At 37.5% G+C, this 16,288-nt stretch overlaps 1 protein-coding gene across 2 annotated transcripts in view; it reads right to left on the reverse strand.

The window, feature by feature from the left end:
- The window catches only part of RDX (radixin), a 41,155-nt gene extending 32,263 nt beyond the window's left edge, over positions 1-8,892 (reverse strand). For both annotated transcript variants that reach the window (XM_008938237.1, XM_008938238.1), the window contains exon 1: positions 8,881-8,892. In XM_008938237.1, coding sequence (XP_008936485.1) covers positions 8,881-8,892 — 12 coding nt within the window. The remainder of the gene's footprint in view (positions 1-8,880) is intronic.
- Positions 8,893-16,288: the final 7,396 nt, after the last annotated feature.

A 16,288-nucleotide genomic window follows, 5' to 3' on the forward strand; every position in this document is an offset into this window, starting at 1 on the left:
TACATAGGACTAGAATTTGCATGCCTCGGGAGAGACTAGTAACAGATGTTCCTCAATGGATTGAGGATCTATAGAATTTAGCTCCCTTTAATATTGATCCCATTCAGTTCCTTCACTACAAGGCTGAAAAACCACCACTATTCAGTGAACTTTTCTTCTCCTGAAACAGAGGGCCATTTTCCAGATGACTCCTAGCAGTCGTTTGTTCTAAAATGAGCAGTCAAATATTCCAGGAGATATCCAGAAGCCTACCTCACTTGAAGAGAAATTGGGACAGACTGGTGCCCTTTCAACTAGTACACACAAAAGGGAGAATTCTCATGAAAAGGAACAGAGAACCAAACACACAGCACTGTCTTTCCCCCAGAGTGGTTTTCCATTCCTACTGCCAGGTTATCACATTTTATTTACTGTTAATGAAGAGGAATATAAAATGATAAGGGTCAAATCTACTTCGCTACAAATGCAAAAAAAACCCCACAGAAACATGAAACTTAAGACTCACAGATATATTCTAATTTATCTCTCTGCTATAAAATACGGAACAGGAACAAACCAGGACTTGTATTACAGGTTCCTACACTACTTGATCTACACCTGTGTAAATCATTCCCATTAACTATTTCCCTAATTTTGCCACCAGGTGGAATACTTCAAGAACTGAATCTGGAAAAGTCTGCAAGATAGAACACAGAAGGGAGGTGTAAGGTGCTAAAAAAAAAAACTGGACACAAGTTTGTACCCATGCAATAGATTAAGCATGTTCACTCCTTTCTTTAGTATCAAGGTGAACAACTTTGGGCAAGAGACAGATGCATAAGACAAGAGTAGTAGGAGCCTTGAGGACCTCTGGGCTGTAGACCTTCAGACAAGGAAGATAACAGGAGGGTAGCAAACTTATTTTGTATGCAAGCACTGATAAAGAACAAGAGCTGAAGGCTTTGGAGTAAAAGATAGTAAACTTTTATTGCCAAAAAAAATTAGAGGATGTGTGCCAGGAGGAGAAAGAAAAGGTATTTTCTGTAGATTCTCTCATTCTGTCCATTTTGAGAGCAAGAAACACTGCACAGTCTCTAACAGAACAACCCCTTTTAAATGGTAGGTCTAACTGCCACTTGCCCTGGTTTAAATGTGGGGGGTTGCTCCTTAATTACAAAAAGTTAATACTTTTAAAGCAGTTTTTCAATTTTAAAAATTAAGCCCGCTTTAGAGCGGCTACAAGCAAGCAAGTGACAACGGATAAGGCTAAAATGTAACTTTATTAAATGCCAGAGCACTGTTATGGAACAGCACCACTGCCCAAACAAGAAGCCTCACAGATCTACAAAGCACAGCAAGTTCACCTGATCACAGCAGACTTCTGAAGAGCTGCAGCAAAAACTTCTTACATTAATATTCTTGTAACAAATGTCATCATCTATAAACATAAGAATCACTACCTGAAAGTCTATAACCCTCATGAGAGGTAAATGACTCAAGCAGTAAAATAACAGATGTAATACAGAGGCAAACTCAACACAGTCTGTAGATTGATTGCTTCTGGATGTTCCTGCTTCAAGAGCTCAGAGCTGCAAGTGTACGTAGCTACTAGAGCTGCAACAGACACAAATACACATGAGGAGTACCTGGGCCCTTACATGCATTACAACAACTCCCCAAGTCTTCAGCAATTTCAAAAGAAACATTAAAATGTTACCTTTTATGAGAGGAGTTATTTAAGAAGATACTTACAAAGTTAAACACCACACCTGATCATTTTCCTTCTCAAGAGGTTCAGACTGACAGACTTTTGTCATACAAACACTGAGCTTTTACAACCTCGTAACACTGTTTCACAGCTTCAGTTATTTCTGGGCATGGAAAATAAGGTTACTTTTGGCAGACCCTGAGACTGAGCCCAGAAAGTTTACTGATCTAATCCAAACCTTGATCGCACAACACACTCTCAACAACAAAAAAAATCCAGCTTCTGGTGTGAGGGGCACCACCTGTGAAACGAAGCTGTCCAGCTCCATTCGGAAGAGTCACGGGGGAAGTTTCTACGTTAGAAATAAGGCAGGGAACTGAGGAAATGCAGGCAGAGAAAGGAAGCAGTAAATCCAGCAGTGGACTGTCACTCATGTAATCTGCTGTTGGGTATCCAGCAACTCTGAAGCAACGCTCCTAACATGACTTTGGTGACAGGGGGAAATTATCTGAACCACAAATTACAAAGACAGACATTAATCTGAACATAATTACTCTGACCTGACTTTGCCACATGAAATGGAAACAGGAAGGAGCTCTTGCAATGGCGACAAGATAAATGTGTGAAGGTTTCCTGTAGCCAGCACTGAAGGGCTAACGCTGCTCATACCACAAGGCCCATCCAATGCCTGCTGTTCAATCTTGCTCTCACTGGGGCTACATACCATACCTCAGACTTCAGAAACTATGACAAAGCACCCAACAGGACTTTGCCAATTACTTCAGCTGCTCAGTCATGAGAAATCCTGTTCTACTGTGCTCAGGGTAAGAGCTGCCACAAGCCTCATATGGTATATTCATAGGTAATTCTGACTGAACTCTGAGTAGATGCCTTCGAAGGAACCTACTCTGGTAAACTCATAAAGAAACCCTACAGATAGCTCTGCAGTTCACAGGAGTACACACCAGCAAACACCCTTTTTGTTTTTAAGGTTAAAGAGTGGCTATTTAAAAACATAGGGTTTGGTACCACATTTGAACAATTTCTATCACTTATTACTGACCTTGCAATCTCTATGCAAATATTAAATACTAAAAAACACCATGGTGGTCATGTCTGGGAAATAGCCTTTGTGAATGCCCTGGCAAGGTGGTTGTGGTGAGAGATCCTCCCCTCCACAGATGAGACAACACCACAGGCAGCTCCACAATGATGGACAGATTTGGCAGCCAGGAACACAGCGCTCATGGAGCAGCCCTGTTACACGCAGCACCAGAAATTACAGGCTTGGGCCACTGTGATGTACACAGTAAAAAACCCAACCAAACCAACCACACACCACCAAACAAGCAAAAACCCCAACAACCAACCAAAAGCTTCAATACTTCCAACACCCAACTTATGGAGCTATGTACAGTTTTAACACAGAGGATAAGAGCTTCTCAGCTCCCACTTTAGATGTGTGCCTTATTGGATGTACACCAGCACAGTGAAGGACACGAAATGAACTCCTGTGCTGGGAAGCAGGTGGCATTTAAAAATAAGTCCACAACCAACAGGCAAACTGTGAATGTGAACACCTTCAGGGTTTGCCTCTTTCTTGGAGAATTTTACCCTGAATATATTGCCTTTACGCAGCTATATGCTAAACTACATAAGCCAACCATCTAGAGAAGCACAGGCCTGTATTTAAAAGGCCATAAGGGAAGAGATAAAAGGGCAGATTAATGAATTATATTAATATTTCTTTTAATTCTAAGAGAAGGAAAATGCTTAGTATGCAGATTTTTTCAGCTGGCTACCTCTAAGAGTGCATTTCATAAAACAGGCTGCTATAAAAGGGTACAAAGACCATAGTGAAGTTTAGCATAGCATGGAAGAAGGTCTGCTGGACATTTAGGAATGCAGTAATGCAAAGCTGTATTTTAGAGCACCAAATCTCTGTTTAGAATACAAATACCTACCTCACAGCTTTTAAAGTGATTATTTAGCTTGGCTCATTTGCCTATACAGAACAATATGAACATGTGGCCAGGGACAGAAAGCCTTCACCATAAAAGCATCACCAAATATTTGCAAAAAAATCACTATCAAGAAGTTTAGTTTTTCCTTATTTCCAACAAAGCTGCTTTGTCCCAATATCTAAGTACATATACATATTTTTTTTAATCTATTTGTAATAAACTTTTCCCAAAAATAATGCTTTAAACCCTTGTCTTGTAACAGTTACCTTCTTTACCCTATAGAATCATAGAATGCTTTGGGTTGGAAGTGACCTTCAAAGTCATCTAGTCCAATCACCATGCAATGATCAGGGAGACCTTCCACCAGATTGAGTTGCTCAGAGCACCACCCAACCCAGCCTTGAATGTTTCCAGGGATGGTGCATCTACCACCTCTCTGGGCAACCTGTGTCAATGTTTCACCACCTTCAAGGTAAAAACTGTCTTACTTGTATCTAAGTCTACCCTCTTTCAGGTTAGAATCATTACCCCATGTCCTATTGCAACACACCCTGCTAAAAAGTTTGATCCCATCCCTCTTACAGGCCCTCTTTAATTAATGAAAGGCCACAATAAGGTATCCCTGGAACCTTCACTTCTCCAGGCTGAACAACCCCAACTCTCTCAGCCTGTCCTCATAGAAAAGATGTTCCAGTATCCACAAGTCCTTCTCCACAGGGCTGCTCTCAATCCCCTGATCACCCAGCCTGTATTGATACCAAGGATTGCCCTACCCTACCCAGCAGGGCCTTGCACTTGGCCTTGTTGAACCTCATGAGGTTCACATGGGCCCAACTCTCAAGCTTGTCCAGGACCTTGGCATCAGTCCGAGTTAGTATCTTACCAGACTTGCTCCAGAATGATTAAACTGTGTCCTGGTTTGAGAGACAGGGGAAGGGAAAGGGAAGAACATGTGCATACATACATGTTGATTTTCTTTGTGAAGGGAACAACTGATGTTTTGATGACAAATGTTGTTAATGGGTTATGAGGACATTTGCCACAATTCACAAAAGAGTATTTATATAAAACTATCTAAAGCAATTTCCCTATGAAAGAATTTATCCAAACCAATAAAGAGGATTGTCAATGAACATACCTGTAACAGTAAAACATCCATATGCACGTACTAAAAAAATCACACATTTCCTATGGAAATTATTTTTGTTGTACTCTTTCACTGCTTTAAGGACTTGAAAAAATATTTCTACACTTCCTTGTAGTATCTAAATTCAGCCCTCCACAATAATGGGATATTACACAGTCACCACATTAACTGTTGGACTTCTCCTCAAACAGGTACAGTCCACTGAATATGCACAAAAACTGTTAGCTTAATACTAACAAGTGTAATACTAACTAGTCTAATACTTCCTATCACTGTACTCCAGCCCCTTTCCCCATATATTAGTCATGGCACCTCAGCTTTCATCAGGAAGCCTAGAGCTGAGTAGGCACCAATATTTAGTAAAAGTAATTTTAGATGTTACATGAAAAAGGTTTCCAGTAGTTTTATTTTGTTTTTAGTAAATGCAATATGAATACACAGAAACCACTGCAATTCTTATTTATAAGAAAAGAGCATATAGTAAAAAAAGTTTCTTCTCACTAGTTCAGCTGATTAGGATATCACGCTGACCTATTAAATTGCTTGTGTTAAACAGTAGCAGTATATTGGACCTGTTGCTTTACACTCTCTGTACCAACCTCAAAGCAGACATAGGAAGAGATGAAAGGAAAAATTAAGGAAGAAGATAAGGTTAAAAAGTAAGGATTAAAGAGCATTAGGAAAAGAAAGCTATAGAATAATGGCAGACAGACTTTACTAACAGACAAATCAAAAGAAATCAGTCCTCCAAACTGGTACCTGTCATCTATTTATGCTGCAAAAGTAACTCATATTCAAATCACACTTCAAATACTGCATTACACATCTCATTTTGCATGTGAAACAACACTGCTCAAAAATTAGTATACACACTATTTCAGTTCAACCACTTTCCAGAAATTAACTTCATCTTCTAAATATTAATTCAAATGCCAACAATACACATTATTGCAGAATCCAATATCTACTCCTCCCGAATATACAATACTGTAAAATGAGGAAGACTAAAAACTGCATTCTTTTACAATCTTAATAACTTTGATATCTACTCCTGTTACTAGCCAGCCTAATGCTTTCTCTTTCAGGCTTTGCAGTCTTGTACAAAAATACTGCAAACTACCAGCAAAACCTGTGGATAACTTTAACTCTTCTTACACCCTATAAATGCAACTAATATTTCAGTCAATTAAAGCTAATCTTCTTAGCCTATGAAATGATTAACAGTTATGTAACTAATGATGTCTAATTTTAGTCTCTATGTATCTATTTTTAGTGAAGATCTGGGAGAATGACATACAGTTGAGAAACATTGTGTGTCTGTTTTAGGAAGAAAGCACTGAAAATACGAGTCAACAAATATTCTTTATTAAGCAAAGAACTAAACACACCAAAACCAGCCCTATTAACAGGTCCAATTTTGATTACAGCAGCAAAGACCTGATTAAACAAAGAAGTCTTTTTTTTCAGATGGATTACAACAGAAGCTAAATGAAGCTTAATTTTGCACTGCTAGGCAGAAGTGAGAATATTGTGTCTCGGAACTATTTTGATTTACAAGTAGAGGAGCTGCTGAGTGAACAGCTTGAAAGAATGGAACACCACTTTGTTACAAACACAGCCAAAGTGAACAAACAAGACTTTTCTGCAGAAGCAAAGTGTTTCAGTAATGTGTATTTTTTCAGACATATTACCTTAATATCTCAGGACAATACATTAAAGTCACTTTTATCCTTTCAAAAAAGCCTCTTCACTCAAGCTATTTAACCCAGTAGCCCCTAAGAGAGAAAATCCCAAACACATAAGAACAATGACCTTTTACTACCATGTATAAGAAGATGTATGGTATGAATCTTACTTCACACTGAAACTTCCAGGAAAAATCTGGGATCTTTGCTTCAAAATTCAACTATGCCAAGGCTATTTACTGGTCTTCACTTATTTTTGTCCGGTATACTACATCACTATTCAATGTGAAAGCAGACATGTGAAATTTGTTCCATTGTTTTTTTTCTGTGATTTACTGTTTACTTATTTTGTTTTAAACAATCTAGAGCTTAATTATTTGTTAAAAATCATTAAAAAATTTCAAAACCATGGAGAATTTACTTATAGTTGTATTGCACAGGTTCACATATCTACATGATGACCAGATTTTCTTAAAACGATCAATTGGATCATTACAGCAGAATCTGGGGGGGGAGGGGAAATCTAAACAGTTCAGAGTAATACAGAGAAGAGAGCTATGCAAGAACACCGTCCAAATTTGCACCAGTTATGTTAGCTGGGTTTTTGCAGTTCTTATCCATGATTATTTCATTATTTCAGGTTAAAAGACCCAATAAAACTACAGAAGACTGAGACTACTTACTGCAACAGCTGCCACAAATAAAGAACAAAAGATTGAAGCACAAACAGTTTCCGGACTAGAAGTACATTTGGTTATTGTGGATTGTCTTCAAAGACAACTGGTAAGAGTGATCATCCAGAGTAAGAGACCTTCTACAGTACTGGACTGTCAAACCCTAGCAGAACAGCACAACTCTTCAAAAGAACAATGTTGGATTCATTAAACATAAGCAATGACAAGGCTCTTACAGTCTCCAAATGAGGAGGGAAAAAAAAAAGGCGGGGGCAGGGAAACTCCAAAGCAATTCAGCATTTAAGAAGCAACCAGAGCAAAATCTGAGGTTTGATTTTCATAGGTAAAATTACTTCATCTTTGGTATTTGTGCTACGTCTTCATTCACTGATTATCAATTATAATTACAGTAACCTGTAGCATACAGGAAGAAGTCTATACGACATTTTTTTCAGAAATGTAATTAATGTCATGTCATTTCTTAATGGATCCTTGCACTCAGTTTCCTTCTAGGATCTCACATGCGCCTACATAGTCAGGAGACATGAGAATATCCCAACTCAGGAAAGTTCTTCATATAAAGCCCCTCAAAAAAAAAAAAATTACTCAATCTTTGGCATGAGCCCAGCTTCTCTCCTAAGATCTGGTAGCTAATTTCCATTCCTAAGATGGATTGTGAGCTCTTCCAACACCTCTGCAATCTCAGTTCCAAGAATACTGCTTTTCTTGTGAACAGCCCTATTTCCTATGACTTTCTCAGGTCCTTAAAATAGAGGGAACCCTGCCTGCCTAAATGTCATGATTCCAGTCTCAAAACTTAAACAGTAATCTCACTCTTGTCATTTTTTTTCTAGTCACACGTCTGTGACTTCATTGCTCCATAGCTGCGTGGAGCTGGGGGCCTCAGGAATCACATGAGCTCACAGTGACTTGTTGCCTTTTTTCTTAAAATACAGTTTTTCAGTTAAGAAGCTCTATCAAAGGCACTACCCAATTATTATAGGCAGGACTCAAAAAGGTCAGAAAACTGTAAGCTCCTAATTCATTTTCCTTAGTAGTGTAGCTTTCTGTAAGAAGGGAACAGGACACAAATAACTACTTCCAAATCAAGAAAGTGTGAAGAGACTGTCCCAAATCCACAGGCAGAAAAAGCAGAAATTACAGGAACAATGCAGTATGGCCAGTCGGTCAGCAGACTGACAGCAAAGCTCAGAAGAGCTTTAGAGCCACTAGAATTAGAAGTTGGAGATTTCTTATACCCTCTACTAAAACTACCACTGAACTTACTGCTGTTTCTGTAAACAGCTGACACTTCATACATGTTCTGTCTTCCTCTGCCAAATCCTGCAGCAAATCCTTCCACTGATTCTCACAGATGTCGAGTCAGGCTCAAATCAGGCCTCTATTAACCACTGTATGTCATCTCATCTCAAATTCAACAGTTCCTGAAAAGTCATTCCTCCTGACAGCCAAATGAGTTCTAAGTTCTTTGTGCTTTGTAAGTACTGCCCCATCTCCAAATATGCCCTGTGTAACCTCCAGTACCCAACTTTCTTCATCTTTTTCCCCATGTCGGTATTGAACTCTCTCAACTCCAACTGTACATTATTGGATCTTACGAACTTTAAAAAGGGCAGACTCAAAACAATTAGACCTATTATAAGATGACCACTATAAAACATGAAAATCCTGTTAAGATTATAGATAAGCAAAAGCTACTTACTGGTTTCGGCATTTTTCTTGTTTTCTTCAGTGTCTCGTCTGCCTAAGTCTTCTACAAACTGTGTCCCCTTCTGTTAAAAACAAAATTTAAAGGATTGTTTTTAAATTACTCGCAAGAGAGTTCAGTAGATCACAGCAAATAGTGCAAATTCCACAGGAGGTAAGCAAATACTCTACATATACAAAATACATTTTTTATCAGATGACATAAAAAGCAACTAAATTCACCAGTACCAGAACCTACAAGTCTCCAAGTACAAAAACTAGAAAGAAGTGTAGTAGAATATTAATACACTAATGTTAGAATAAAGAGACAATGGTTCCCCAAATGCTACAAGTTTTTTTATAACTTCAGATATCAGACATCTTCTAGTATTAAAAACTTTTATTTACAAGGAAGTAAAATTTGCAGAAGGAACTCCAAAACTGCAGTTTACACTGTCAACTCTAGTCAAGCCCAAAACATGATGAAAACAAAGAAATAACTAACATGAAAGCACTGAAATATTTCATGACTATAAAAGCATCCATATCTCTCAGTGAAGGAATGATACAGTCCTTTTCCCCAGAGGAAAAGAAATGCAAGTAAACCATAACAACAAAAAAAGAAAGTCTGTGCTCTGTTTTAAATAGCTTTTTTTTTTTTTTTAAAGCAGAAAGGTTATAAGTTACGTCTACATGGTAATGAAAGTATTCACTATTGTATTCTGTTCCAAAAAAGTTTTTATGCCTTGAATAAAATATTCTTGTAATGTTACTGGTTACATCCCACCTCCTTTTCAGTTCATTCGAACTCTGAAAAAATAAGCAGCTAGTAACTTTCTCTCACACGTTTCAAGTAAATACTTCCATGAATGAGTCCCACTCCTGGTCTGCAAAGAGTACCAAAGATGGCATTGCCTTCAAAAACAGTATTAACTGGAATTACATGTACACTAGAAAACTGAATGTGCCATGCTACTCAGAATAATCCAAGATTCCCGTATTATAACTCCATGACTGCATCAGATGAACAAAATTTTCAGAAGTGCTTAAAAAAAAAAAAAAGAAAAAAGCATTTAGAGTAATTCATTTATCAGAAGCAAGCTTTTGTATAAATGAATTCTCATTCATAAAGAAAAATGCAAATACAAATAATGATATATATATTTACAAAAGAAGTTGTTCTTCTTTGATTCTTGGCAATAAAAAAAAATACAGTAAACATCTGCATAGCAACCTAAGGCACACTAGCATTTCATATTTATTTCTTTTTCTAATCTGCAGAGCTATGTTTGAGAGTAGGGACTGGAAAAAAAGAGATAAAGGATCAAAACAGAATTTAAGCAACAATGTTGTTGGCTAGTAAAGAAAAAATGTTAAGGTTAATGATTACAAAAAGCAAGATCTAACAGTATAATGCAGATATGGAGAAAATTTTGTTTAATGAAAAAAATCAGCCTGAAAAAATCAAAACAGTATATGTAAGTTCTACTCATTATGACATAATTAATGTAGCACAACTGTAAAGGTATAATACTAGCATACAGTCAATTACATTCTAGTAGTTTGGTTTCTTTTAAATACAGAAGATATTCTGAAGTATCAGACAGTATAAATGGGACTACTATTCTAAGATATTATTGAAAGATATTAATACATTTCCACTATCACCACCACCATCACTTTTTTACAAACCAAAAAAAAGCTTCCACAGGAAAAAAAAAAAAAGTTTCTTTGGGTGCTTTCAACACTGGCTTTTGGTAAAATCCAACAGCACATTTCCAGTTCACAGAAGAGCCTGCTCCCTTTTCTCCCCTTTCCCTAATCAAAAAAAAAAATCCAAATCACTAGTAAAGGCTAAACAAGCTTGGCTCTAATATCTGCTAACAGTAAGCAGGCTCCCAAGCTGTAGTAATCCCCTTGTTCACCTTTTTGACTGTAGCGGCTCATTGCTTGCAAAACCAAAGGCAGATTGAAGGCCTGGAGTTAAACTCAGCTACTTAATGACGCAAAAGCTATACTAAATTCTCATCCACCAGTTTATAAGCATGCCAACAACACAGCACCAATAAAAATAGTTGTGCTACTTTTCATTCCTATGTGCCAATAGTTATATCAGGGTTGAAAAAAGAGGTATGATAAGATGACTGATAAGTAACTCTAGTTTCCAGGAGACAAATGAGAGCATATGGCAGAAGGCCGAGATCTGTATTATCAAATGATTACTTTCTGAAGCCTTTCTAAGAGAGACCATGTCTAACTCACTCACTCACTGGCATACCCTCATATTTTATCATTGCAAATTCTTCCATAAATACATCCCAACTTTTTGCTTTGGGTTTTAACCAAGCATTTTGTTAAAACTACTATCAACCAACCCTAAAATACTTATTTGAAAAGTTACTTTAAAACGTTACAGTAATTTTAAGATTCAGAAATGCAACTACAAAGTTTTGTGAGAAAATTCTATGTCACCCAGTCACAACTGGTACACATGCAATTTGATTGAGTTTACAGTATTAACATTTATTGTTTACATGCCATAAAACAAAGCTATCAGCTACAAGTAAGAATCCTCTGTGCAAAACTCAACAAAAAATGAAGGTTCATTGTCAGCCCCACAGATCTCATGGTCCTGATAAATTACCACAGTACACAAGCAACAGAAAAAAAAAAAGGAAAAAAAAACCACAAACCTATGTAAACCAAATAATGGACAAGGTATTTTCCATTGAAGTACTTGCTGTATGATCTTTTATTGATACAAAAAGAAAAAAATCTTTAAAAGACAGAAATCTAATAAATTTAGAGGCAACTATGCTCTTGCTTGTTTCAGATCATACAGACCTTGTAGCATATTAAAAGAAAAAAAAAACAAAAAAACAAAACACAACGAACTCAACTGATAGGGTCTACAACTAAATATCACGGTCCATTGTTTCTATTTTATACATAATGCAAAAAACCCCTGCATCTATATGCTTCCATACTCAAGATGTTTTGCACTTTCCAAACAGTACATTCACACAAAAGCCTTACAATTAACTATTCTATGTATATAAAAATCAAGAAGATTACAGATCTTAAAACAACAAAAACTGAAATCAAATAAGCACTGAAAAGAAAGATAATACCCTACTTTTCCCAATTACTGGCCCTGGCCAACATTAAAAACAAATAAGAAAAATATGGCCAAAAGAAGCAAAAAAAAAATCACTGCCAGGCAAAATATTGTGCATCTTCACTACAGTTACTGGAGCGGGAGTTCACTTTTGCTACTTGCACATTTCCCATGAACTTATATTTAGTGAATGCAATCATGTTTCACTAAAGTTTTATCTTTGAAACACTGAATTATGCTTCCTTTTGTCTTACCACTCATGCAAAATGACACTGCAAAAAGAGGACGGGGGAAAAAAAAAAAAAAAAAAAAAAAAGAAAAAAAAAAAAAAAAAAAAAAAAAAAAAAAAAAGGCCAACAGGGACTGGGAATGATACCCCTGTTGGTCCCTGCATTCTGAAACCAGCTTGTGAGCTACTAGACATGAAGGCTCAGCACTTTGGCATTTCGGTTCCCAAAAGTGTTTCTTCCATGTCAGGATTAGCACGGCTCTGACTTTGCAGAGTTCCTACCGCTACAACACTCCAAACTTCGAGACCTTCACAGCACATGCAGTAATTCACACTCTGGACCAGATCACCAAAATACCATTAAACTCCACATCACAAACAAAAAATCATGCAGAACTTCAAAAAGTCTCTCGAAATTAAGACCTGTGATTTCAATTCATTTTACTGCAAGGCAGTTCGGATTTTTTAAATTAGTATCATCCATGTTTCCAGTTATGCCACAAAAGCCAACAAATAAAGCAATTGTTGAAAGATTACAAAGAGAGCTTTCTTCGAGAAATGATGATGTATAAAATGTTTGATGCCAAAATTCTGTCAAATAACTTATGCAGCAGCTGTTTTCAAAAGAAACATTCATACATACAGCCATGGGTCTGAGGTCAGGTGAGGATGAGCTGGGAGGCAGAATGCTTGAACAGGATGCCTGGCTGGTGGAGAATCAACCCTTAAAAGCAGGATGCCTTACAGCAGAGGACCTTCTCTCACAAGTGGTCTCTTCAGCACTGTGCCTCCTGACTCCAGCAAGAGTTCAACATCTATTTTGCTTATTACAGATGTCAGGGACCACAGAGCTTTAGCCACAGCAATACAACCAGTTAATTTATTTACAGGAACTTCTTTAAAATGAATATACTTTTCCTTTTCAAAGTCTTATACCATTGCATTTTTTTTGTGGCACCTGAAAGTTTTAGATCTTTGCAGAGGCAGCAAAAGGCAACTTAGAGGCCACTGCACCTGACTAACTGGTCTCAGCTTTCTACAAAAATGCCTCTCTGCTCCAAAGTAGCCTGTGAATGGCTGCAGGGCAATCATCTTTCACACTAACAGCTCCCTAATGACACACTCGCTGCAGTCTTAATAAAGTTCATTCCCCACAGACTTTACTTCTGCATATGTCTTTCAGACAGACAGAGAGATCTACACAACTGTCTGCCATATAAGCACACCAAGGGGGGAACCAAAACAAGCCATGTATCTCACAAAAGAGGAAAATAAGGAAAATAAAGAGCTGGATTCTACAGCTAACAAGTAATAATTGATATTTTAAAAGTGCTAGGTATCACATGCAGTTTTACACACTAACTTTTTTTTTGATTTCTGTGTCTTTACCTTCTTAAAACCACAATTTTCCCCAATTCTCCTTTCCCTGAAATAGCTGAGATAGGCATGCTGTCTCTCTGAGAAATAACTGCAATATAAACAGTAGAACTGTTAGGCATTAAATGTATTTAACACTAAACATATTTTGAAGAGTGCAGCACTGCTTCTAAACTGGAGTTCCTGAGAAATTCAGAAGTACAAATGAAAACTTGGCAGTTGTCAACACAGTAGTTAAACAGAGCAACAGGGACCATCCAGAATACTTGTGCAATAGTTGCCATTTGACCAGTTAATAAACTATAGACTAATACTATAGACATGCTACACAACTTACATACAGTTAATAAATATTAAGTTCGGTAACCCTAACTTCAAATTTTATCTTCAAAGTACCCACAACTGCACTGTTTGAAATAACTTAAGATTCTGAGAAGTCCTACAATGACACAATCGCCAGTATTTTCCTGTACATCTGATATACAAGCAAAAATGGAAATTAAAAAGAGTGATGGATGCAGGTGTTCTCTTGTTCCAAAGTGAAATAAACCTTTACATAATAATTCATTGTAGTTTTAGATAACTGAAATCCAAGGTATATCCCATTTCAAAACCATGTATTATATTTTCTGAATGATCCTGTTAAGTCTCTTAGAACTAGTTCCGCAAAATAAACTTATGAACATGAACTGGACACTTGCACCAGTCCCCATGTACACTAGCTAGAGATCTTAAATTGAAACGCTCTACTGTAAAGATTAACAGCTCCCTTTTGGGGATAACATAGTATTTGTTTTTCCTTATACTACATGGCTTGAAGGTTTCATTTCATGGAGTGATTAATAAATGTTTAAAGCACAAAGGAAAAAAATGGTTTTAAAGTCAAAGCACAGCTAAAAATTAGCCTACTGGTAAAATCAGCCCACAGATGCAGTCCTTTGGTGCTGCAAGGAAAAAGTTTCTCTAGGTTTCTTCAGGTCTGGAGTAAACCTGCTGAGCATGCAAGACACTCTGCATGCTGCTTTAATGGATTGGTATCTTTCAACAATCAGGACTTTCTTCAGAAGGTTGTATAAAGCTTTGTTTACATTTACAGACTTGAAAATCCTCCCTTTCCTCTACTCCCACAGACTCCTAAAGCAATACAAAGTGGTAGGACAGCTTTGATGTATTTAACACATTCAACAGAAAGAAGCAATGCCTTAAACAACCTCCCTCTTCACCTCTGCCAACAAAAGTACCCCTTCTCAAAACGCAGAGCAAGACTGTTGAAGAAAAAAGGACATATACCTATCCTGGCAACAGCTAAAGGAACCTTCTTTACCAGGAACTGTCTTCTAGTATCATAACCTCGACAGCTGTTACCTCTCTAATTCTGCACCTTGTAGGTAGATCCAGATTCTCTCTCTCTTTATGGCTTTACCTCATTTTCTGTGAACCAACTTTTTTCTAGCAGTTCCATTATCATCAAGCTCTGCAGTGCTCTCCACTGCAATAGCAGAAATAGTCAGACCAGAACTTTCTGTCATCTCTAAAAACACTTTCACACCTTTTCTTTCAGTCAGCATTCAAGGAAAACTCTCTGGACAGCTCCTGACCTGTCACACGTCATTTTCTGCGTGTTTTCTAAAGCTGTTTGTTTTACTTCTGCTCTCTAGTCTCCCAAGCTGACAGAAGAGCTGTGTCACTTCAGCACAAAGCTTGGAAATACGCCACTGCCTTGCAATTGCCATTTGCTGGGAAGTTGCTTATCTGGGAACGTTGTACTGACTAGTAGTTTATTTTTCTTACAGTCCTTCTTATGCTAAATCAAAAGATCAATAGAAGTTAAGTCCTATAATCCAATAAACCGTTACTACTTGTCTCTTACCTGTAACGATACAAAAAACTACCTCAGCACACTAGCCATAATGCTACTGTGCACCAAACTCCACATCTTCCCTCTCCAAACATACTGCCCAGCAGCACTGTGCCACCGTGCTATACAAAAGATGACAGCAACAATGGTATTTCTACCATCTTCTGAGCATGTCAGTGCACATTCACTAGGTACTACACGTACAGCGCAGGCAGATGCAACCTCTAAACACCTGTGTGACATAAATGTGATGACAAGTATCTCTGATGAAAACAAAACAGAGTAAAATGCAGAGAGAGACACATCTGAGGCCTGACACAAACTAGTCCCAAAGACAGAACTAATTAAAACTCAGAACTGCAACTCCCATCACTCAGTTTAAAAAAACAGAATCTTTTTAAAAGCCTGTCCCAGAAAGAGGAACATGAAATACTTGTCTAGGGTGTTACACAGACTAGAAACGACAGCTTAATAGCACCTTACAACTGATGTGATTAGTTGTGTTGGCATAGAGTCCAGAGAGTTTTGTTTTTTTTTTTCACGGTGAAATTTAAGAAAACTGGCAAAAGAAAAACGAATTCTGCGAAGTTGAAACTAAACCCCCTCTATGTGTGCTAGACTTTAAGCTGTGAGGTTAATTACATATACCCACGACTTCTACAAAACATTAATCCATTCAAAAAAACAATGCACAAAGGCTCATTCAGGGCCGCTGTGCCCATTACGTCGGTCAGTATTTGAGGACTCTGAAAATGTGCATTTGTTGAAAACAATAGACAGCAACAGATGCTTCGCAGCACTTGTTTATGAAGTAATTCCTTATTATTCTTCCACACCGCCAC

The sequence above is a fragment of the Merops nubicus genome, unplaced genomic scaffold (genome assembly GCF_000691845.1).
Source record: "Merops nubicus isolate BGI_N331 unplaced genomic scaffold, ASM69184v1 scaffold5694, whole genome shotgun sequence".
Classification (NCBI taxonomy): domain Eukaryota; kingdom Metazoa; phylum Chordata; class Aves; order Coraciiformes; family Meropidae; genus Merops; species Merops nubicus.